Raw genomic sequence first — 26,054 nt, 5'->3', positions numbered from 1 at the left:
TAGCCAAGCACTGAAAAGAGAACTTGACAGTATTCACATGCCAGCTAACACTGCCCTGCTTCAATACGTCGATGATCTGCTGATCACCGCGCGAAGCGAACCTGAATGTGAAAAAGCATCACTGACGGTTTTACATTTCTTAGCCGACAAGGGGCACAAAGTGTCCCCTTCGAAACTACAATTCTGTGTACAGCAAGTTGTGTACCTAGGGCACTTGCTGTCCAAATGGGGGAGACAGCTCACACCTGATCGCATCCAGTTAATTGTAAACATGCCACCACCCAAGACACAAAAGGAGGTACGGGCCTTCATAGGCCTCACTTCGTACTGTAGGCAGTGGATTCCCCAATATGCATTTTTAGCTAAACCACTCATTCAGTTAACAACACAGGAGGCAGCGACACCGACTGTCCTCCCTTGGACTCAGGAACATACACAAGCTTTTGAAAGCTTAAAGAAAGCTTTATGCCAAGCACCTGTTTTAGCAACGCCATGTTACAGCAAACGTTTTACACTTTTTGTTACAGAACGTGAAGGTACTGCTTTGTCAGTACTCACGCAGGAACAAGCAGGATCACACAAGCCATGTGCTTATTTTTCTAGTACATTAGATCCCGTAGCTCAGGCTCTTCCTGCGTGCCTGAAATCAGTCGCAGCAACAGCTTTAGCAATCAGACAAAGCGACGCCATAGTGTTAGGACATCAATTGACAGTACAAGTACCACACGCAGTAGAGGTTCTCCTGAACCGGACCCAAACACAACACTTGACTATAGCAAGACTGACGGGTTACGAATTAACATTATTCCAGCCATACATAGAAATCAGACGCTGTAGTACATTAAATCCTGCCACACTTTTGCCATTAAATGGAACAGACCCATTGGCACATGATTGTATTGAAGTCATTACTATTACAACGAAACCCAGACAAGACTTGACAGATATTCCATTATCAGACCCAGACCTGACATTGTATGTAGATGGTTCATGCATGAGAATAAATACAGGAGAATTAGTGGCCGCTTATGCAGTCACAACAGACACTGAAATTATTGAAACAAATTGTATCGATACCTTGTCAGCTCAAGCAGCAGAGCTCATCGCTCTGACACAAGCCTGTATTCAAGCCAAAAATAAGAAAGTCAACATATACACAGATTCAAGTTATGCATTCGGGGTCGTCCATGACTTCGGCGTGCTGTGGCGAGAGAGAGGTTATTTAACTTCTCACGGTGCCCACATCCAGCACGGTCCCCTTATTCAAGCTCTGTTAGATGCAATACATCTGCCTACTGCAATATCAATTATGAAGTGTAAAGCCCATACAAAAGTGACTGACATTATTTCTCAGGGTAATGACCTAGCTGACAGAACAGCTAAACAGACTGCTCAGAATCAGACTCGTCTAATTGACACGACAAAGACAATAGTTCCGACACCAACACACTGCATGACAGTTAAGGATCCCGCCCTTGATGTAATTGACATACAGACACATGCTACACCAGAAGAAATAAAGAAATGGACTGAATTAGGAGGGATCCAAACGGATCAAGGATGGATGACGAAGGGAAAATCTATATGGTTTCTCCCCGACTCAATGGTTCAGGTCATCATTAACACAATACATAGTCCAGCGCACCTAGGAGAGAAAGCTATGCTAGACAGTATTCAACACATTTGGTTTAATAAACACTTACGAGCAGCCGCTAAACAGAAAGTACGTACCTGTATGATTTGTTGTCAGTTCAATCCAGGAAAAGGCGTACCTGTAGACCAGGGTGGATTTCAACCCCCCGATCACCCTTTTGAAGTCCTCCAGATGGATTATATCCAGATGGAACGTTGTCGAGGATTCAAATATGTCCTCGTAGTTGTATGCGCTCTTTCCCGGTGGACAGAGGCGTATCCCGTCTCAGATTACACTGCCCCGACCACTGCCAAGCAGTTAGTTCGAGAATTCTTCCCACGGTATGGTTTGCCCCGTATCGTGTACTCAGATAATGGCCAGCCGTTCTCATCCGAACTAATGAAAAATGTTTCACTTCTGTTAGGCTACCAATGGAAATTCCACTGTGTCCGACATCCCGAGGCAGCAGGTCTCGTGGAACGACATAATCAAACTCTGAAAATTAGACTGTCCAAAGTATGTAGAGAAAAAGGTGTCGACTGGATAGTAGCTTTACCAGTTGCGCTCTTTTACATGAGAATGGTAGCACACTCTCGAACAGGGCTATCTCCGTATGAGGTGATCTTCGGTAGACCGCCAAATATGTGGGGGACGCCTATACCTCGTAAAATAACTGATGTTGATTGTAATATGCTGACAGATTACCTGGCTTCCTTGATGTCTGCACTACAATCTTGTCGTTCACAGGTAGCTGCAGCTTTTCCCGACAACACTGAGGTGAAGCCCCACGACGTGGTTCCGGGGGACCTCGTGTTTGTGAGGAATTTTGACAGGAGGAGCCAGCTGGAGCCTCGGTGGCAGTCGCCGAAGCTCGTCTTGTTGACCACAAGGACAGCCGTGAAGATTGAGGGACGTAAAGGGTGGTTGCACTCGAGCCACATCAAAAAATGTTATGGACTACCGTCCGACGTGAACCCTCAGCCCTGCATTCCCTCACAGACTGATTCAAAATTACCCCTGGTTGAACAAACCAAGAGTGAAACCTATAAACTGAAACTAAGGTCTAGCAAGTCAGACAATTTGATTGTTTAAGTCCTCTCCAAGGTGAATCGGTTGAATTTGTCTCTGACATGTATCCTCTAGACCGAAATAGAGAGAAAAATGGACAGAAACAGCTCAGGACACATGCGTACTATAAATCACTTCGTAGTCACTGCATAGTGACATTGTTAATTATGTTTTTTTTAAGTCTTCTGATTATTATCTCCGGTATATTATTACACATGTATTACCCTATCTCCAAGCATGTTTTCAATGCTACTGCCGAACATTCTTTTAGTGAATTACCCCCACATGAGTTGTCCTATAGATTTGCGCTGCGCAACAACACATTCATTAGTATGTTACATCATTCTCATCAGACCAGCAATGCTACAAATTGTTGGATATGTGGCCGACTCCCTCCCTATCAGAAATACAAGGGAGTTCTGCCCCTCTTTCCGTATCCATTCACACACAATGGCTCCTGTGGAGCATGGTTTAGTTTGATTAATTCCCTAGATTCAAATACAGTAGTTTACCAAGACAATTGGGTATGGGGAAACCTGAACCTAGTTTTACTTAAAGTCTGCTACCCTAACAAGGAGGGACTTCCCAAAAGAACAGGAACTGATCTAGAAAATGAAGTATATGGATTAGGTAACTTTACACTTAATCTTATGATCCTGAATATTGAATCCGAAGCTACACCGATCTTGCCCGCTATGTCAGTATTTCCAGTTAGAGGCGAATTATGTGTAAGAAAGAATGGTTCAATACACATGGGCCATAGTAAATGTACCACTGTAATAGAATTCAGTGATAAAGGCAAATCTACATTTAGAGCTTCCCGTCACTCCTACTTCATCTGTGGTCACACCGCATACATACGCCTACCCCTAGATTGGGATGGTACCTGTTACATTGCATTCCTTCTGCCACCTGTTTTCCTAGCCCCGCCTGATTATCATAGGAACACCCATTTAGTACACAATTGACAGCAAAGAGACCTCCCGATTGTCGACTACACTGAAACAGCATGGGAGAAATACACAGATTTCAATAAAGGTTTCTTTCCCTACATAGGTACAGTCACCAATAGTAAGCTGATACGTAGATTAACTAGAACCCTTGAAGCAGTAGTGAATGAAACTACTTCCGCTTTGGGCAACTTAACGGAGGAGCAGTCTGCGATGCGGATCGTTGTTCTCCAAAATCGTCTTGTCCTTGACGTCATTCTGGCCGATAGGGGCGGAGCTTGTAGGGTCATCGGATCAAGTTGCTGTGTTTTCATACCAGAAAACGCGCCGTCAGTATATAAAGCCATAACTCGACTTCATAAGATCGTAAGCCAGATACACCAGAATCCAGGCACCTGGACTTGGTCCGGTTGGTTCTGGAGCGTGTTGTCAACCTGGGGATGGAGGATCCTATCCTTCCTAGGTATTGGCTTTCTCATACTATTCAGTTGCTGCTTGTGTCTACAATGTGGGCCAGCGATTTGTGGTCTGTGTGCCACATCGTGTATCCCGCCTTCAAATTTTCATCCAAGATCCCGGAAGAAGAAAGAAGAACAAATGATGCTATATGAACAGATTGATGGATTGATGAAGATGGATATTTCATGAGGGTCCGTAGGGGACAAGGAGGGAATGTGGAAATATGAATTTTTATGGTCAATTGTGTCCCCTATCTTAGACCCCAACGGCTCCATGTACATGCTATAAGTACATGTATGTTCCCTCCAGTTCCAGCTATGAAGACGCAAATACATGTGCGTCCAACGTCAACATGCCCTCTTTCAGATCCGCCATGAATGGGTCGAATATTCCATTCCTAAGTATGAAAGGCCACCGACTTTATGTGGTTCACTTTTCTAGTTTTGTAGTTAAGGCGAGTAGGCCCTGAATTCTGCCATCAAGCCTTTTTCTGTTTCTGCCTCTGAAATGCTCCAGCTTGGACCTGCATCCGTGTCCATGAACTTTGTCTTACTCCCTGCGCGGCTAGCGGTGCCTGACGCGGCCTGTTGCCTGCCAAAAACTGTATTCAGCCTTCAAAATTATCTGCTCCGCTCCTCATCCAATACATTCCTGTCTAGTAGTTTAGGTAAACATCCTTCTAGCTACCGAGCAAAGGGCCCGGCCTCGCTGTCTTTATGCAAGTAATTCGTAGGCCCATGGAAGATTCTTGCCCCCTCGCATCTCATGTAGACACATAGACGCTTGTACACGCACTAACAGTCAGTATAGAATAGGATCTGTCCGAGAAGACCTTTCCTTCCAGATAATATGGTTCCTTAAACACAAGATATTAGATATGATTTAGGACTAGGTTGTCCTGACACCCCAGACTTCTGTCTCCATATGTAGAGCTAAATGTCAATTCCCCTTCACCCTCTAGTTGCACGTCAATCACACGTCATGCGGCTGCGCGCGCATCTCTGTCAAATATTTCTGCTGGCACTGCAGGATTCTCTTATGGATCCACCCACTTGTGACATCATTTTAAATGACGTTTCTAGTATTACGCCTATTTTTCATTACGTATGTGTATTTCTTATCTGTATTATCAGCTGTTACGCCTCCTGCATCTGTCCTAATGCAATGCTTTTCATATAAATATTGTTACTTGTCAATAATGTATTGCTGATCCCTTCCTGAACCTTCGTGGTGATGGAATATGATTGCCTAGTTCGAACTATAATTCCTTTGTAAGGAATAAAGCCCTTTTCAGAACCTCTAATACCACGGATTCTGCCTCTTATTTTGACTGAGTTATTCTTACTAGACTTTACCGCATAAAAAAATAGTACAGGTAATTTAAATATTTACCACAACCCTCACACATCCTATTGGTGCCATACTTCATCAATGAGTCTCACCCTGGTCCCCTATAAACCACGGTGGGTGCAACCATATTCAAGGGAGCACTTTAAATAGCCAGCCACTGGCTTTGTATATATGCATTGCATATAGCAATTACACACTAATTAACCTATTCACCATAACTGCACAATTTCTTGGAGCACTTTTTGATACAATGTGTTGATATATGGCTTTGTATATATTCTGAGTATAATCTCATTGTTGTCAATATTAAACTGAAGTAATTTCTCCATAGCAAGCAATCAGTTGATGGCCTTATTTAAATTGCCAAGGCAGCAGAGACCTGCGCTTTGTTTTGTTGTATTACTACAATTGACAACACCTGTCCCAATTTAACCCTTATATTTAGGACACATTTACTCAAAATGTTCCACAGGAACCAATGCTTTCAAAATGTCTTTGAGAATTCCAAGTTGAAATAGTATGGCTCAGTTGGTATACTCATTTGTTTGGTGAGAGGTGTCTTTGTTTTTATTCCTGTTTTTATCGAGTTGCTACCAATAGTCAGTCCCCGCCCCTGATGTGAAAATGGTTCCAGCTCAACTGACTGCCCACGTGGAGCCCAATATTTGTGTGATGGAAGCTTAGTTTGGACTGGGCACTTGGGCTTGGCTCTGTGACAGTTTTTTGTCACTTGAGGCTGAAATGGGGCATTTGAAGGTGTACCTTGGTATGTAAGGCTGTGCCTACGAGTGAGGTGCTACATCTCGGCATTTGATGCTGTGATTTAGTATGTGATGACTCTCTGATTTATAATAACTAAATCTCGGTATATGATGGCTGCAACTATGGAATATCAACTCTGCACCCAAGGCATATGATGGCAGAAAATAAGGCATATCATGGCTGTGCTGTAGTTATTGTGTGTGTGTGCTAACTGAAATAACCCTTTACCTGCTTTTTTAATTTTTATGTATTTTTTTCAATACTAGTTTGCATGCCGTTTAATCTTGCAATTATTTAGGATTTTAATTACAAATTGTCAATTAGTGTTATTTCACCGAGTCAGCGGTATTGTGACTCCACTTCATGTGATACACAAATGGCTTCCTCGGGGAGAGTAAATGTCCAAATGGTGCTCCAAAGAAAACAGCACAATGAACTTGGTTTGTGACAAAGGTGATTATCGGCGTGCAATCAATATTTGTAAAAGATAATGCACTGATGACTGATATATTTCTAATAGCACAGAACCCATGTACATAAATTTCACTGTACAATAGAACAATATAGTAACAGGCAACAAAGACGTGCGTCAATGTTTCAACCCTAAAACTGATTGTCAAGGGGTCTTCATCAGAACAAGGAACAATGATATGTCCAGACAATCCTGTAACCATCAGGATATTGCAGAGAACCATTAACTCCTAATCTGCATAGCACTACACCGTTACAGCACATCTGTGATGAAATACCATTGCAGTTACAGCGTCGGCTCCCCTCTGCTTGCTCAATTTTCAGCAACATTTTGAAAAATGTTGCTTGTGAACCGATATTGAACTTTGCCACAAACCACTTTCACTTTGCCTTTTTCTTTGGAGCACTTCTGTGGACGTTTTCCTATGTACTTTTCTAAAGTAATCAATGAATTGAACATACATCTAATTGTATATGCTGTATCTTTTTTTAAAAGTTGCCATGGGAGCATAGGCTTGTAGCTCTCCGGGGGAGCCATTTGTCTTTGTTGTTTAATGTACTACTCACGTCCCCAGGGTTAGAGGGCGACACCATATTTGATTGCAGACCACTTCTTGGGATGTCACAGGGTCAGGATTCATATGCCATCACTTCTGCGATGCCATTGGTGGCAGCAAAGGCAGCATCATGTAATTTATGTCACCCCCTGTATTTTGGTGCATTGACGTCCATTGAAGAAGATATTTTGCCATGATTACTGAATTGAAATGTCCCTGTTAACTCTAAATATATTAGAATTATTTTTATTCTGTGTACATGGTTTCTATCCAGGGGCAGTTCCAAGCGTCAATATTATATGTTGCTATGACATTTCTAATCGTTTCTTGGTCAGATGCTCAGAAATTCCTTCCTTTTTTGTTTTCTGATTTAATAAGGTTGCCTAAAGCATTTACCACAACAGCCCTCTCTTTCCTCTTAGACTTCCTCCATTTACCTGCCAAACGTCTTTCTATTACCTCTTTAGACTATGTTGAGACTGTGTTCAGATTATGTTCAAAACCTTCTGGAAGCTAGGTGAAAAGTGCTTCATCGATCCATATATATTATACTACAAAAACATTTTCTATTGTGGTTTCCCACTGTGCATTTCCTAGTTGCCTTTTTGTTACTTTTTATTTCATCTAGGTAAATGCTGATCTGTTTATGGTTGGTATTTCATCGAATAACAATTGCTGCATGATAAAATGCATTGTATAATTACTTACAATATATTAAATGTAATAAAAAAGAGAGTGTAGCTATGTGCACGTTGTTGCCTTCATACATAGCCACCTGAAATTGATTGCTGAAAATATCTGAAAATTTCCATAGCATGAAACAGAATTAAAAATTAATTAGGGTCTTAGAACGTGTATTAATTTACAGTTATCAGAAGTAGGCCCCTCTGACAGTGGAGATGATAATTTCGGGACAATGTGGCGAATTTGGTCAAGATCACACAGCTTTAACCCGATGATCGGAGTGGCCCAGGGGAGGGACATCTCAGTGCATTTAAAAAAGTTTTCCAAGAACTTTATTTTTCTAACTCAATCAGTCGGAGTAAAACTCAGGAATCCTCGATGATGCTACAAAGTATTGGTTGTCAAAACATCGCTAGCAAAATTATTGTCTAACAGAAATATTGTGTCTTTTACAAAAATATTGCTCCATTGGTTGTAGGTTTTTTTTTACTAACTCTCATGAGGCAATATGTTTGTAACTGATATTCAGTACACAGTACTGCTGTCAGACAATGAGGGGGTTATGAAATTCTGGTACCTTACCACTAAAGAAGGCCAGTATAGAGGTATGTGGTGGAGTGAATGATTATCAACCACAAACGAAACAGTGTTATCCTTCTGATAGACAGCTCAAGTCAGCACCCTGTTTGTTAGGGCAAAGCCCACCAGACAGCTCAGCTGTTTGGTTGCAAAAAGACTTCTTGTGGGCATTCTGAAAGCTTCCCTGGGAAGCTTGCCATTGGTTTTGTGGTTTATAATTCATATTTTCTGGCTTTGTATTTGCTGACGTTATTCATTTACGCTGTCCAGCATGTCTTGGTCCCTCCAGAGGAGCAAAGCTTGTTCACAATTGTTCCTTGAGTCCTCACTTTCAGTATAAAGGCCTTTAAATTTTGTTCTTATCTTGTCGCACGTGATGTGTGATCAAGGACAGAGGTCGAATGGCAGGCTCTGTCTTCCAAGGGAGCTTGGTGTTTACTTTTTTTCTTTGACTTCTAAGTGAGAGGATTTATTTGACAATCTTGCTGGTACTGGGGAAAAAAAGGTGTTTCCCTAGCACACAACAATATTTAAATAGCTGTAAATGAACTGTGCAAATATTTCATAATATGCCAGAAAGCACAAATGAAGCACATTTTTTTCATAATTCAGACGTGTGGTGGAAACAGATATTTTAATACGATCAAAACAAATCAGTACAATAGGTGATGCCATTTCCACACAGTATTGTTTGTGTACTCTACAGTTTTATCAGTAAAACTGCATGTGCAAATGTAATGGTAATTTCAATTGAAAAGGTGTTGTCTGTAATGGCGGTGCATTACCATATCATGCATACTCCACACTATGCCACTCCACTCTATGACACTCCACTCGATGACATTCTACTCCACAAAACAACAACCATCTCCACCACACTCCACTAGTCTACTCTACCACACTCCACTCGTTGATACTCTATGCCTCTTCACTCCACAACATTATGCCAGCACACACTGCAACACTCCACTCTATGCCACTCATCTCTACGACTCTCCACAACACTCTATGCCACTCAATTCCACTCCACCCTGTGACACTCTATGCTACATCACTTTACCCGGCGCCACTCTTTGCTGCGCCACTCCACTCTATGACACTTTACTCCACTCTACGCTACACCACTCCACTGTATGGCACTTCACTCTATGGCAATCTACTCTACTCCACTCTACAACACTTTACTCCACTCTACACCCCTCCTCTCTATGCCCTCCACTGTATGATACTCAACTTTACTCCACTCTATGCCACTCCACCCTACACCACTTCACTCTAGGCCACGCTACTTTAATCTGTTACATTTATTTATTTATTTTCATTAATTTGGTCATTTGATATCACAAATGACTCACTCCTGGAGGAGTATCTTGGCACTACGCTGCAGAAGAAAAGAAATGGAGGAAATTTAAAAGATGAAATCTGGGCAAGAGCGAAGGCTAAGAGGGAGTTTATTTCACCAATATGGGGCTGTGTAAGAGAAAGATGTGCCCCCATATCTTGAGATATGGTTATGAGGATCAATAAAAGTGTCTTGTACGAAGATCCCAGACATCTTAAAGGAAGGTAGAGATTTAGTCAAGAACACAAATCGGCTGGCAGAGACTTGTGGAGTGCTTTGTGTGTCAAACAGCAGAGTTTAAAAATGACATGCTTCCTAATAGGCAACAAAAGAAGCTTCCTCAGCATCGGGTAGGAAAGCGAGTGAGAGGGACCACCTGCAGTTTGGACAGCAGAGTGTTGTTTACTGAGATCAGCAGGGCATTCTCATAGTCCAGGCGATTGGTGATAAGAGCCTGGACAAGAGTCTTCCTAGCGGTATCTGGATGCCACGGAAGGGCTTTTTAAAAAAGCTTCATGGTATCAAAACAGATACCACTGGTGGCACTAACTTGATCGTTCATGGAAAGAGATTAATCTAACCTCATGCCAAGATTTCCACTCCAATCTATGACTCTACCCCAATCCACGACTCTATTCCATTCTATGTCACTCCACTCTGTGACTCTATTCCACTCTATGACTTTACAACCCTCTACCTTGCTCCACAATCACTCTACTCTATAATGTACTCCACTCTATGCCACTTTATTCCACTCTACACTCCTCCACTCTACTCTACACCTCAATGCTCCACTGCAATCCAATCAATGGCACTCCACTCTTCGCCACTCTACTCCACTCCATCCCAATATACACTACTCCACTCTATGCCCCTCTACTACATTCTACAACAGTACTCCACTCTATGACAGTCCTCAACACTATACTCTACATCTCTCTATAACTCTCTGCTTTCCTACGCTCCACTATACGAACCTCCATTCTATGCCCCTCCACTCTACTCTACTCCTAGACACTCCTGCCCATGCCACTCTAGGACACCCCACTCTTCGCCACTCTGCTCCACTCTTCTCCACTCTACTCCACTCTATGCCACTCTATACCACTCCACTCTATGCCAATTCACTCTAAGCCACTCCACTCTATGACTCTACTCCACTCAATGACTCTGCTTCACTCTATGACTCTTACTCTACACCACTCCACAACTGACTCTACACCACTGCACTCCACTCCACCCTACTATACGCTACAACTCTACTACACTCTATGACACTCCACTCTTCGCCACTCTACTCCACTGTTTGCAACTTTACTCCACTCTTAGCCACTCCATTCTATGCCACTCCACTCTACATGACCTTCGTCTGCACCACTAACCTTTAGCCATGCTGAACAGCAGCCATGCTGGTGTACAACATGGCTAAAACACTTTGGCAAAGCCAATAGCTCTTGCACAGTCATGACCTTTTGGCTTAGCTGATGCTTGATTGCACACAGATGTGGAGATGCAACATAAGCATATCGGCACAAAGGAGAATTATGCCTCTCTGTGGCACAGCAATGTAAATGCATTTTTAAAGAGTGGTGCGTTAGTGTACCACTCTATTAACATCTACTGCTACTACAAGAGAGCACATCCATCAGGGTTTAACAGTGTGAAACTTGTTTTTTGACATAGAGTGCTCAAGAAGGCTTATCATGGGAAGCCCTTCAACAATCCTTGACAGCTGGAGGTGGACATTTCAGACACTTACCTCTAGCTGTCAGTAGGCTTCTCTGGTGGGAGCTATTGGTCAATGAGTTGAGAGGTAACCTGTCAGGCAATTTCCATGCTTCTCTGTGCTGGCTCAGAGCAGGACGGCCCTGGTAATGCAGAGGCCATGCTAGAGGGATCGGAAGAACACATGAAAGCTCAACCAAGGTACTCCGTCCAAAATGCAGCCATATGGCTGGTTGTAACTTTCAAAAGAAGGTATCCCATGTAGAACTTCCTTAAGAGCCTCGCGGGTTACCATGTTGAGTCTGGACGAGGCACACAATCCTGTGCCCACTCCCTCAAATTCCTGGATAATACTGCTTCCTTCTATCTCTGGAACAAGATTATTCATTTTTAAATATCTGTTCGAAACACTCATTCTTCCCACATTCTCCTCCCGTCTGTCCTGCCTCAGGAGTCATCAAAAGTTCAAAACAGGAGTTTGCTTATTCTCAGTGTTTGAGCTGCAATTAAACAACCATTCCCCCAAGATAACTCTTTATATTCGCTTCTGACTTTCAGAAAAGCTTTGCAGGCTTTGCTGTTCAGACCCATGTTTTGGCTCTGTGCACTTAATTGTGTCAAATCCAATACACTTTTCATTGCTCAGCAAACCTTCTGCAACCAATTCCCATCCCGCCTTACAACCTGCATAACTAAGTGGCAAGTGAAAATGTATCTTTCTTAGTTTCTTTGTTTCTCACATTACTAATATAGCTTAGAAAGCTGGTGAAACACTGCCTTTTCCTATGTAATCATCAGCTGTTGTTGTCCTGGTAAGTGAATCAGTCACTGACCCCCAGCACTATGATGCATAATGGTAAGCTTTGTATGTGTTTGTGCTGTATGTTAAAAATATCCTTGAGCCACTCACATCTGGGTGTATACACTTAAATGAATATATTTTCTCTACGTAGAGAAACTACAATAAAACACAACAACAACCACTGCCTTTTAAACTTCTATTTCCATCAATGAGGATTATTAAAGTGAAGTGTAAGGAAACAAGGTTCTTACTCATTGGTTGAACTCAGATAACAACTTATGCAACCAATCTCAAGCTCATTTTCTTGTTAGATCTGCTGACAGCTTTTATTATGGTTAGGTTTTTTTATTTGCAATTGCATACATCAATTCATTACAGAGTTACAGTAACACAATGCAAGAAATATAAAAAACAGAAACGTGAAGAATAGAAAATTGTTCATATGAAACAAGATAAGGAGAAAGAAAAAGAAAAGTAGGAGAAGAAGAAAGAGAATACGGAAAAAGAAAAGAGTGAGAAAAGGTAGCGAGAGGAAAGAGATATAAGAAATATAAAGAGATTAAGAAAGCGATGAGTGGAAGGAAAGAAGCCGCCAAGAGCTGCTGACTCAGATAAATCTTTTCTTTCATTTTCCGTCTCACAAACAATTTAATGCTTAATTCTTCACCTTTAAAAAACCGGTTTTGCAACACGATGGTGCCAAGCTGCGTGTTAATGCCTTCATGACAACCACCCTACCTCGATATTACTTCTACCTTGTTGAATCACTATTTGACACACCTTTGCGGCTCTACAGCACAAAATGCAAGGCCTTAATTCCACTAAATGGTCATTTGAGACACATGAAAATATAGACATTCCTGTATTCTGTTTTTTTTCACCCGTATCTACACCCTAGGATTAATCTTCCTGCTTCTTCCTCGCGTTTGATTACACGATGTCTTGGTAGTGTCCGCCCAGAAGAATGTTATTTCCAGAACCCAAACTTAACTTTAGTTAGGAGTCATGGCTGAGCACCCGACACTTTTAATTCTACTTCTTTGCTCAGTTTTTCCAAACGAATTGTCTTTTAATTTAGCTCATGCCGTTCTCCTACTGAGGCCAGACTGATTGAACTCCGATGTCACTCGCTGAAAAGGCTCATGCAGGTGGGTCATCAGACCGACCAGCCCCAAATCATGCTCACAGTACACAGTTATTGAGTTGAAGAGTGACTCTAGAACGAACAGTGCAAGTTCATCTTCTGCTGATAAGAGGCCAGTCCTGCCAGAGGTCCCACTGGAAGTCATTGGTGTCCATGTAGTATAACCTACCATTTTGCCTGAAATATTGATATGCAGTGGCAAGGTAATTTCAGTCCACTCCAGCTGTACATCAAAAAGGCCAGATGGTGTATGAGCTACTCTTCCACTGTCACAGAGGAATGCAGACTTCCACAATTATCTGTTCCTAACTAGCCACACAGCAAAAGTGAAGCATGGATAAGGCTTACTTTTGTTTAGTGGAAATGAGTACATAACGCGATGGGCGAGGTATGTTTTGGGCGAGGTGTCCAGAGTATAGTTAATGTTTTGTGTACAGAAGTGGGGCATTCACCATTACACTGATGCACAGTATTTCTAACTTGTCTATGGATCTTTACTTTTACTACTATGTCTGTGTTTTGATTCTATGTGTAGGTAAGGTTTGACAACTTCTCTCCATTAAGTTGCAAAGCTTAAGAATAGCTTTCGATGCTTGCTACATCCTGGGGATCAATGTGCCAGTGTAGGAGTAACAATGAATAGCAAAACATAACATAGAGTATCTGACTGTCACCAGGTGCCACGGCTATTGACAGATATGTTGCCCCTGTACAGAATAAACCTTTTTTATGTTCGATAGCACTAGCCATCTTCCACTTTCACGGGCATCCCACTGTGTTCTGCGCTTTGTGGTGGTGGCTGTGCTCCGGCTGGTTACTTGTCGAAGGGGGGGATAGCGTGTGTCAACGTTCATCTATGAAACCACCCTGACGACCTGGAGAAGACACCATGACAGCCATACCCGGCAGAATCTTTTCTAGTTTATGGTCCCCTGTCTGCTCAAGCTGCAAAGTGGAAAGAATGGGTGGAGCTCCTGGAGACCTAGTTTGCGGCTGTGCCATTAGACGATGACAGGCAACGTCCTATGTCTCTGCACTTGAAAAGGCAGCTATACACATGTTGGGAAAACCAGTCATAGAAGCCGGACCACCATTCATATTTGGCATGCCGAAACATTCTCTAATGGCACACTTCAAATCATTAGCAAATCCTGACTACGAACGCTTCCTACTGCGTCAAGCCGGACAAATACCTGATGAGACAAAATACACTTTTTATGTCCACCTGAGAGATCGAGCTAACAACGAAATCCGAGCGCAATTTAAACAAAAGTGTTCCTTGGCACAACTGAGAGAAACATTCAAGTTCCAGGAATCCCCATGGTGGACATGCTAATAATGGATAGACCCCCCTTTTTCTCAGCCCCTGCTTGATGGGTCCCCTTGAAATTCAGGATGTCAGCTGAAGTAAGCATCATCCTAATTTTGAAGATTATGAGCAGATTCATCAAACGGCGCCAAAGTAACTAGCAAAACAAACAATTCTGTTCTTATTGAAACAATGGATTCAAGCTAACCTGGCTGATGAGGAGTGTTACCCCAAAACCAGTCCCAGGATGCTTGTTTCCAGTCCAGGGAAGGCCTGGCTTGGCAGTTCGATCTGGACTGTTCCCATGAGGCACAGGGTCAAGACTGATTTCCATATGGCTGGGACTGAACTGGGGTGGCGAAGTGAGCTAAAGAACAAAGATGCATTCAACCCAGATCTGTGCCTGGGGGTGAGTGTCTGAGAAGTTTCAGCGCTCCTTCTATCATCTTCTTGTGTTTGCTTTGTTCGGCCTAGGTTGGCAGGGTATGCCCAGACGTGGGTCGCTTGCTCACTTTGCCACTGGATTCAAGCTAGCTTGGCTGATGAGGGGTGTTGCCCCGAAACCAGTTCAATAATGCTTGTTCCCAGTCTTGATTTGTGGACAAGTGAAGACCTGGCTTGGCAGTTCGGTCTGGACTGTTCCCATGAGGCCCAGGGTCAAGACTAATTTCCAAATGGCTGGGTTTGAACTGGGGTGGCAAAGTGAGCTAAAGAACGATGATGGATTCAACCCAGATCTGTGACTGGGAGTGAGTATCTGAAAAGTTTCTGCGCTCCGTCCATCATCTCCTTGTGTTTGCTTTGTTTGCACTAAGTTGGAAGGGTATGCCCCTTTCTCACTTTGCCACTGAATTCAATCTAGCATGGCTGATAAGGGGTGCTACCACGAAACCGGTCCCAGGATGCTTGTTTCCTGTCCAGGGTAGACCTGGCTTGGCAGTTCGGTCTGGACTGTTCCTAGGAGGCACAAGGTCAAAACTAATTTGCTTTTGGCTGGGCCTGAACTGGGGTGGCAAAGTGAGCTAATGAACGATGATGGATTCAGCCCAGATCTTTGACTGGGGGTGAGTGTCTGAAAGTTTAAGCACTCCGTCCATCATCTCCTAATGTTTGCTTTGTTCGCCCTAAGTTGGCAGGGTTTGCCCAGACTTGGGTCCCTTGCTCACTTTGCCACTGGATTCAAGCTAGTCTCGCTAATGAGGGGTGTTACCACGAAACCGGTCCCAGGATGCTTGTTTCCAGTCCAGGGAAGACCTGGCTTGATAGTTTGGTCTGGACTATTCCCATGAGGCACAGGGTCAAGACTGATTTACATATGGCTGGGTTTGAACTGGGGTGGCAAAGTGAGCTATACGAATGATGATGGATTCAACCCAGATCTGTGACTGGGGATGAGTGTCTGAAAAGTTTTAGAGCTCCTTACATCATCTCCTTGTGTTTGCTTTGTTTGCCCTAGGTTGGCAAGCTATGCCCAGACGTGGGTACCATGCTCACTTTGCCACTGGATTTAAGCTAGTCTGGCTGATGAGGGGCGTTACCTTGAAACCGGTCCCAGGATGCTTGCTTCCGGTCCAGAGAAGACCTGGCTTGGCAAATCGGTCTGGACTGTTCCCATGAGGCACATGGTCAAGACTGATTTGCATATGGCTGGGTTGGAACTGGGGTTGCGCAGTAACCTAAAAAACGATGATGGATTCAACACAGATCTGTGACGGGTGAGTGTCTGAAAAGTTTCAGTGCACCATCCATCATCTCCTTGTATTTGCTTAGTTCGCCCTAAGTTGGCAGGGCATGCCCACACGTGGGTCCCTTGCTCACTTTGCCACTGGATTCAAGCTAGCCTGGCTGATGAGGGGTGTTACCCCAAAACCAGTTCCAGGATGCTTGTTTCCAGTCCAGGGAAGGCCTGGCTTGGCAGTTCGAGCTGGGCTGTTCCCATGAGTCACAGGGTCAAGACTGATTTCCATATGGCTGGGACAGAACTGGGGTGGCGAAGTGAACTAAAGAACGATGATGGTTTCAACCCAGATCTGCAACCGGGGGTGAGTGTCGGAGAAGTTTCAGCGCTCTTTTCATCATCTTCTTGTGTTTGCTTTGTTCGCCCTAAGTTGGCAGGGTATGCCCAGAAGTGGGTTCCTTGCTCACTTTGCATCTGGATTCAAGCTAGCCTGGCTGATGAGGGGTGTTACCCCAAAACTGGTCCCAGGATGCTTATTTCTGGTTCAGGGTCAAGACTGATTTGCATAAGGCTCGGTCAAAACTTGGGTGGCGAAGTGAGCTAAAGAACGGTGATGGATTCAACCCAGATCTGTTACTGATTGTGAGTGTCTGAAAAGTTTCAGCGATCCGCTCATCATCTCCTTGTGTTTCCAAAATCCTAATAGGGTGGTCGGAGCATTCGTGTTTCGATGGCTGGACCACCGCCGCTGCACCACCACTTGGCGCTTAACAATTTGATACGTTGAGCATTTAGAATTCTAGGAATGATCCTAATCTACTTATATACACTGGTTTTCTCTTACTGCAAAAATATAATTTTTCAAGACCTTATAGGTCTGGTATGCATTACAAATTTCCCAATTCTTGTTTGTCTAGCCACCTATATGTAATCAAGTTGCATCTAAAAAATAGCACCAAAATTTCCTTAGCTCTCTGGCATTCCATCAACATGTGCAATAACCCTGTGCTGCATCTGCAATAGCAGTCAGCCTCCATTATGCACAATTTATAGATTTTATTATGAGCCACAATAGTTGCATAAGCATCTTTGTTGTAATAGATGTAATCTTATATTGGGGCCGACAGAAGCAACAGAAAAGCCTTTGCTACAACGGGAGAAGCCTGGTAAAAGTGCTTAAAATCTTGAAATTCAATCCCTCCCTACAAATCACTGCCTTATGACTCTATGCTAAAAAAGTGTCTTAAAAAATGCACAATTTCTCCTCATTGCGAATGTGCCACAATAGCTGTGCTAGCAATGTATGTATATTGCGTGCTGTATTTTAAAGCTCTCTGACATTGACTATGATTGATCTACGCCACATAAAGTTGCAAATACGTAAATAAAATGAATAAAACTAAATATTTTTCACTGAATTGCAGCAAAGTAAAAATTGTATTTGCCTTAGTTGGACTCTGTTTGAAACTAACTGGTTCTCCTTTGCTTTCTCATGATAGGTTTCCAGGATGTACATGTGATGATTTTCGTTGGTTTTGGCTTCCTCATGACCTTCTTGAAACAATACGGCTTTGGAAGTGTTGGTTTGAACTTCCTCATGGCTGCCTTTGCAATTCAATGGGCCATTCTGATGCAGGGTTGGTTCCATACATTTGAAGAAGGGAAGATTGTAATTGGAGTGACAAGGTAAGTTTGATTCGGACAAAGTCTAACAAGGAAACCAATGCATATTTGACATTTTCTGGTATTTTGGTGAAAGCCAATACTGAGAATTTAGTATTTTCTTTTGTAAAATCCCACCTAATATCAGGAATGCAATCTACTACCGCATATGTATAGGCTTTTGGTAATTTGCACAAAAGGAGTATAATTGTGAATATGTTTGGAGTACAGACTATCACACGGGGACCTAGCGAAAAATAGTGCAGCTGGTGCAGTGGTACCGGAGTGGCACAGGAGTTTTAGGGGATCTCTGAACTTCAATTATGGCTCTATTTTACTAACCAACCAGATGGCATGGGGAATGGGGGGCATTTTTCTTTGCTTGCAGCACCCATACCACACCACTGCTATCATGAGATGTGACCCTCATTCTAAGTTTCATTCTCATGCCTATTTGGGTTTTCCAGCCCAGAGTGGTGTTTGTTGAAAGATAAGCGCTGATACTTTCTGCCAAGTGAAACTGACGCAATTTGAAAATTACCGGAAAATTATCGGTAACTCCAATTATCTCGTAATATCCAATTATATAGTGAATCATTTGCAATATCTCATTACTTTTGTTTCCATGCATTACTGATCTCCATGGTATTGGTAATTTTGGGGCAGATTTACAAGGAACTGACGCATCTGCACAGATGCGTCAGTTTCATTGCGTCAGCGCTGAATGTCCTTGCACCACTATGGATGCGCTGTGTTTACAATACAGTGCTCCATGGCGCAAGAATTAACAGATGCGTCAGAAATTCTGAAGCATCTATTGGCGCAAAAGTGATGCATTGCTGGAGTTGCTCATGAAAGTGACGCAACTCCAGCAATGCGCCACAATAGATGGGTGAATCCCAGTCAAAAAGCCCTGCGTCATTCCTTATGCCTGGTCTGAGCAGGAGTAGGGATTTTGATGCAGTGAAGGTGTAGAGTGATGCATTGAAATCTTGTAGATTTCACAGCGTCAGTTCTACATGGCTTTTTGCGTGGGAACGCCCCCCCTGCATACTTTCTACCTGACGAAGGTATAATGTGATGCAGGACTTTACAACATGATGCATCTCCCTAGATGTGACTCAACGGCGCCGCAAAAGTCATGCAAGGGGCTTGTAAATCTGCCCCTTTGTGTGGGAAAATATTCACACCAGTGTCCTGCGTTGCCAAGAATCAGGACCTTCCATGTGCTTTATGTTCAAGATTGATTTCGTTGTTTAAGGAACCCATTTCTATAAATTGGTTGATGGAAAGCTGGTAAGGTTCATTGGGGATCCTGATCTGTAACTGAGTAGAGCAATTAATGTTTGGCTGGAAGGAAGTATCTGAACTATTTTAGTTCATGTTCAGATTTAGACTGAGAGGACCATTTAAACCCTGGTGGAGAGTCTGCCCTATTTATAGATCCCAGCTTGCCTGGTGGGATCTCCTCGTAGTTCTGCCATGCAGGCTGTTTATAGACAGTGACGGTTCTGCAAGCATTTTGTTTAGAGGGGGCAAACTTTGTAAGTGGGTGTTTGTTCTTCTTAAATGAAACAAAATAGTTCTGTTGCGCAGAGAGTTTTCTCCATGTGCTTCGGGGCTATTTTACTTTTTCCCTTGCATGGCGGACATGGGTAGGGAAAATTAGTGGCGACCGCCTGCCCTTGATAAGGCAGGGCCACAGCTCCTATAAACCAGTGTTCCTGTAACAGAAGGATAACTCTACTGGGGGTTCTATTGGAGGAGCCAGCTGAACTGTCACCAATGAAAGCATAGAGGTTCCTCCACCTGTTAATGGGACTACTGCTTTATGACATTTCTCCCACTTTGCCAAAAACTACATGATGCCCAGAGTTTTCAATGATACTTGTATCATGAAACTAAAAAACATGTAGAATAGATTCTAGTCAGTCTTATTATATGAAACTCTTAAAACGTGTCTTATTTCTAAAAAAACAGTGTTATCAAGCACAAATATCACATTTGCATTAACCAGGTGACCCATATCTAGGAAGCAATGCTAGAGCTCAACATTTTCCTGAACTCCCTGACGACTATGCAAAGAATTTATATGCCAATCACCAATAGATTGGGAGAAAGAGGAATGGGGCAAGCGAGAGAGAAACAGAGGCCCTGGGGCCCAGACTTACGAAGCCTTGCGTTGCTGTTGTAACACGCTAGGCTGCACAAGACCATGCAAGGTGACTAGTCAGTAAATCTGCCCCTAGATATCGTAAGCATACCTGTTCATACTGCTGGTCTAAATCTGCACTGCAGAGGCATTGATATTTACAACAAGAGATAATGCTTTTAGTATTTGGTCAATGATGTTATAGTTCACTCTTTCCAATATGACATCTGATATACCACGTGACAGTCGATGTATAACCCACTGTCTCTGGATGTTGATGACTGTGAGAAAGTGCCTCTTTTGCATGGTCACCCCCATTTTTCTGGACTGATTCTGCTGGATTTTGAAGGTCTTGAAGTCTTGTGGGAGTTCCATGGCTCCCTGGAAAAATGTTGCTTTTCTTGCTTTTACTTGTATGTTATGCGTAATGTAGGCGCAGCAGCCTCGGAGCCTCACACCAAGTGGATTCTACTTATGGGTTTACTGCTGACCTCTATACCACAAGACTCTAACACCATGCTAGATCATAGGAGCATAACTCTATTCCCTGTCTGTTCAGCATACACATGTGACCATGAGAAACGGAATATGACAGTGATATCCCAAAGGGCTGACACCTCAGAAGAGTAGAACTACCTGGATAAACTTTACAGAACTTTTGTAATTGGGAATAGATCAATTTCCACAAATTCATAAAGAATTTAAGAAGGCATGGACAGAATTTGAACTACTACCACAAATTCTTCTCATCATCTCCATTATTTCATGTTGTCACAGGTCAAACATCCCATGTGGCTCAACCAATCACGTGATAGCATTTACTCTCCCTCCTCTCCTTTCCAGCAAACATTCTATAGGTAAATATTGCTGTGATTATAAGAAAAATAGTGAGCAAGATACATATGTTTGCTGAGAGTAGACAATATCAGTGGTATCTGATTATGTTCAGCAAGACCTACTTAATAACTTAGGCTCCGAAGCATGTAGAGTACACAGTGGTTTATTTCATAAGGACATGGAAAGCACAATGGGCTGAACGCATTCAGGAATAGGGTGTGTTTTTCAGAATTTGCTTAGAGCCTGCAAAAGCCCCTCCTCAGATTTAGCGTTTGCTGGGGTTCTGGTAATTTTGGATGGGGGTGAATAACAGAGGGTATGAGTTGTAGAATAACATGCAGCAATTGGACTTCCATTGCAGATTTCTGAATGTTTTTCCCCAGTATTTTACCAAGAGGCTCCGCCTGAAGTAGGTGAAAACTCTAGTGGAGTGCCACTGTGCAGTGGTGTTTCCACTTCATTCATAATTCCTATGGACCCAGTAACTCAGAATTAAGGGTGCCCATTATGAGGGCAGACTGATTGCCAAATAGTCGCTCAATTTGTATTTGTGGACCTTGTTCTAAAGGTAAGTTAGTTGCATTAAATCCGTAAAAACTTATTTAGTGATATACAGTGATATCTCTTATCTTATTTAGTGATATACACAGAGGTAACTTGCACTTGTGAGTGAGTTATAAGTGTAAGTTTACTCTGCCACTTTTTACAGTTTTTGACATTTTACTGAGAAGTGGATACTAACATGAACAAGGAGGTGGAACCGAATTTATGAGTGTAAGTTGCAACTACTAACAAGCTTTGGGACCTTATAAGTGTTTAGCCATGCAACACTTGATGTTGTTGCACAAAGGATATTTGTTGGATAACTAAACACTTATAAGGTCCCAAAGGCGAGACCTATTGGCTATGCCAATGCTCGTTTATTTTGAAAGGGAGAGTAGCAGCACTTCTCAGGAGAAATGTAATACTTTTAATTGGAGAGTACCAGCACTTCTCAAAAACAAGCAGGCACTCTGGTACAGAGGACGTGCACTTCTAGCACTGGTTTTAGCGAGAGGGAAAGAGAGAGAGCTGTGTACGCGCACTCATTCTAAACGTGTCTTCTCTGCGCTATAATAAAGTGCGCCATCTTTGCATGCTGCGCAGTGCAGCAGTGTTGCGCTTTGTTGAGTCAGTCTGTTGTAAGGTGTCTTTCTGCGGAGTTGCTGTTGCTCGCTGGCCCTCGATGGGGCCTACTCCTTGGCGCCCATGTGCGCCACTCCATGCGCATTGAAACCTGACCCCTCTTTGCCCACGGCCCCAAGTTAATGACCCTCTGCCTTCTTTTCTCCGCAACCCTCATGCGCTGTGGTGCAGGGGTTATTTTGAAATTTGTCTTCCCTTTCTGAGCGGGAGTTTTGAACACCAGACGACCCAGCTAAACATAAAAGATTAGTAATGAGCTAGTACCCCGCCGCGAGGACAGATAGCTGGGGGACCGGGGACCTGTAGCCGATACAATTAATCACTCCATGGAAACAGCGTGCAGCGCAGACAATGGCTAACGGTGCCTGTGTAATGTTTGGAACAGCACGGGGTGGAATCGAAACACTGCAAGCCTTGCGCTTTAACTTTTCTCATTTTTTTGCCTTAATGAAACGTATTTCTTAATTCGTTTAAAACAGACAATTATGGACACAGTAAAACTGCGTGCACGTGAGGCTGGGAAATGCAGACTAGTTACAAAATCAGCAAAGGTTGTACTTAGGGAAATGTGCAATTAACTTTGCAAACTTTGTGCATCCAGTTTTCATTTTACACCTAATGCAACACAATGTTTTTTCTTTTAACCATTATCGATTATTTGTGAACAGAATATAAGTCCTTCGGTAGTTGCTAATATGCAGTCTATAGAAACACAGCGGCACAAATTTAAATAAAAAAGTGCTGCTTTGAAAAACGGTGGCCGTTAAGGGTTGCCAATGTAATATACAAGTCAGTGCATGCACAAAGTGTGTATTCTTTTTCTTTTACTTGCACGTAGTGACACAAAGTGAAAACCGAGGACTTTCTTTATCGCCCTAGCACTGTTCTATATGTGAAGCAACTGTGGTACCATTTTATATGACGCCATTTTAAACTGCAATACATATTAACGGATTTATGTAGTGTGCATGTTAGGTTTGCATAGACATAATCTCGTATTTAAAAATTGCAGTCACTTCTTACAGGGAGCCGGTCTTTACTGTTTCACAACAAGCACTTTGCACAAGGAAGCTTTTTCACCCTTGTTCCCCCTTTTTCACTAGGGTTTAGATATCTTACTAAGGTTTTGCGCAGGAGCTGGTGTGGCACAAAGCAGCGCAAAGCATTGCGTCTGTTTTCGTGCCATTATAAAAGCCTGAAGGAGCATAATAAAACTGCCCAGCATATGGGAGCGCCCTCGCTTACCTTAGTTAATGTGGATCTAAATATTAAGGGCCTCATGTAGGTAAATTACAATTACCACTTCATAAATACCGAATCATACCGATTCGGTATTTATGAAGTGGTAAATGCAATGTAGGTAAAAAGTCGGTAAATATTACCGATTCGGAAAAATTCGGTAATTACCGAATCGGTATTTACCGATTCGGTAATGAGGCATACCTTCCCATTGATTCCTCAATGGGAAGGTATGCCTCATTACCGAATCGGTAAATACCGATTCGGTAATGGGGGGAGCACATTCAAGGGTGGCAGGGTGTCACATTGACACCCTGTTGCACCCCTGATTCCTGCATGTGTGCACATGTGGCACACATACATGCCTTGAGGGGATGTATGTGTGCCACATTGCACACTTAAACGTGCACAAAAATGCTTTTTTTCACCTATTCGTCATTTACCACCAACCTTTAGTTGGTGGTAAATAACGAATCCCCACACCCACGACACATTTTCTCCTTTCATGATTCGGTATTTACCGAATCGGTAAAATTACCGATTCGGTAATTTTACCGATTCGGTAAATACCGAATCATGAAATGAGCCCCCTACATCTCAAAAGCCCAAATACCGGTCGGTAACGGTATATTTACCGAAAATCGGCCGTTACCGACCAGTATTGGGCTTCCTACATGAGGCCCTAAATGAGGCTCTATGCAGGCGCGCAACACCCATTGAACTCAAAGGGCTTCAGCCCCCCCCGTCGTGTGTGGCAGCCCGGGATGAGACCGCTTCCCGGGCAGACACAAAGCCGCGCCCGAGCACTTCACAGGTCTTTAAAAAGACCATGTGCATGTTATGAGGCCTCGCTGTTGTTTCACCCCTTCTAAGAGCCCCTGCAGCTCCACTCTGCCTAGATTCAGCCCCCCACCCCCGAAATCAGCGCCACTCTGTCTACTGTTTAAAGATTCAGCCCCCCCCCGAAATTTTTGCTTAGCCCCCCCCCCCGAAATTTGGCTCTAGTTGCGCCTCTGGCTCTAAGTACTGGTGGGGGTAGGGACTTTTCTGTACGCTACATGAATAACGAAAATCACGTGCCATTTGTAGAAAGAACTATACTATAACCGCATTTTCAAGTGCACACTCACAGTGGTGGATGTCTTGTTCCTTTATTTAGAATTAATTTGCTCAAAAAGATAGACTTTGAGCTGAACACCCTCTTTCCCCTCCCACCTTCTTGGCAGGTATGGTATGGCCCCAACGCAAACAACAATAATTTGATTTTCTCAGGAACATACAATTCCATCCTAGCTGGGGAGCCGGGATTCGAATGCATTTGGGCTAATATACAAATCAGCCTGTCAAACAAGTTGATTTCGATTACCTGTCTGTTTGATATGCATTTCTGACCCACGCATTTTGACTCTGAACTATGTAAGGTATATTTGGAAACGCGATGGCGGTGCCGTTGCGAAATCTGGATTTCAACCCAGGCTGATCTGTGTGTACGTATGCATGTGTGTGTGTAATATTTGCTTCTGTCTAGCTGTGTGTGAGTGAAAAATGTGTGTGTAATATTTGCTTCTGTCTATCTGTGTGTGAGAGGAAAGTGTGTGTATGTTTGTGTGAGTACGACACAGAGAGGGCAAGAAGGGCTGATGTATCTAACTGTGGGTGTGTTTGCCGGAGAATGTGTATGTACGTGTCGAATAGAGTCATCGGCTGATTGTGTGTGGGTCTATGTGTGAGAGAGATGAATGGCAAGTCTATGTGTTAGTGCGTGTCTCTGTGTATTAGGAGAGTCTGTCTATGTGTGTGCATCTGTGTATGTCTGTGTGTCTATCACTGTGTAAGAGGCATGGTTTTCTTCTGTGTGCGTGTGTGTGCGCACGCACTGCAGTCCTCAGCACATGTCACTGCATATGTCAGGGTGTATGTGTCGACGCCTGCGCCTGTCAGTCGCCTTGCATACAGCTCTCATCTCTGTCTGCTGTGCATCTCTGGGCGCTGCTGACAGCTCGCAAAGGACTGATTGGCATATGTATAATGATGTTAGGAAACTGGGGTGGTGGGTTTCCTGCCAGCACCCACGTGTAAAGGAGTGTGTGGCCGTTCTTAGGTAGCCTCTGTCTTGACACATACAGACCTAGATCAAGCGGACCACAGCCCCACCCAGTCCACAGTCCCATGTAAAGCCTCTGTATCCACTCTTCCAACTGCCCCGCCCCCTGGCTTGAAAGGTGCCAGCCTGCCCGAGGACAGCAGCACATGTCTTGCAGTGCACGTCTCGCACAGCGGACCGCCACAATGGGAGATGTACCGTCACGTCTTACTTGATGGCCTTGCTTTTTGTCGGTGCGGGTTCTAATCCTGGCTCAGACACAACCAACATTTGTGTAATTCTGGACAAAGTTCTACGCCTCACATAGCCTTCGATTGTAAATATCTATAGCGTAAATATACACAACCTACTAATATATGTCT

General features: G+C 43.3%; 1 protein-coding gene across 2 annotated transcripts in view; it reads left to right on the top strand.

Annotated features, from left to right (window-relative positions):
- The window catches only part of RHCG (Rh family C glycoprotein), a 339,386-nt gene that overhangs the window by 130,318 nt on the left and 183,014 nt on the right, over window positions 1-26,054 (top strand). For both annotated transcript variants that reach the window (XM_085644447.1, XM_085644446.1), the window contains exon 2: window positions 18,013-18,199. In XM_085644447.1, the coding sequence (XP_085500573.1) occupies window positions 18,013-18,199 (187 nt within the window). The remainder of the gene's footprint in view (window positions 1-18,012; window positions 18,200-26,054) is intronic.

Source organism: Triturus cristatus, chromosome 3_1, assembly GCF_964204655.1.
Source record: "Triturus cristatus chromosome 3_1, aTriCri1.1, whole genome shotgun sequence".
NCBI classification, from domain to species: domain Eukaryota; kingdom Metazoa; phylum Chordata; class Amphibia; order Caudata; family Salamandridae; genus Triturus; species Triturus cristatus.
Note: the sequence above shows the minus strand (reverse complement) of the source record. Positions and strands in the feature narration are given on the sequence as shown.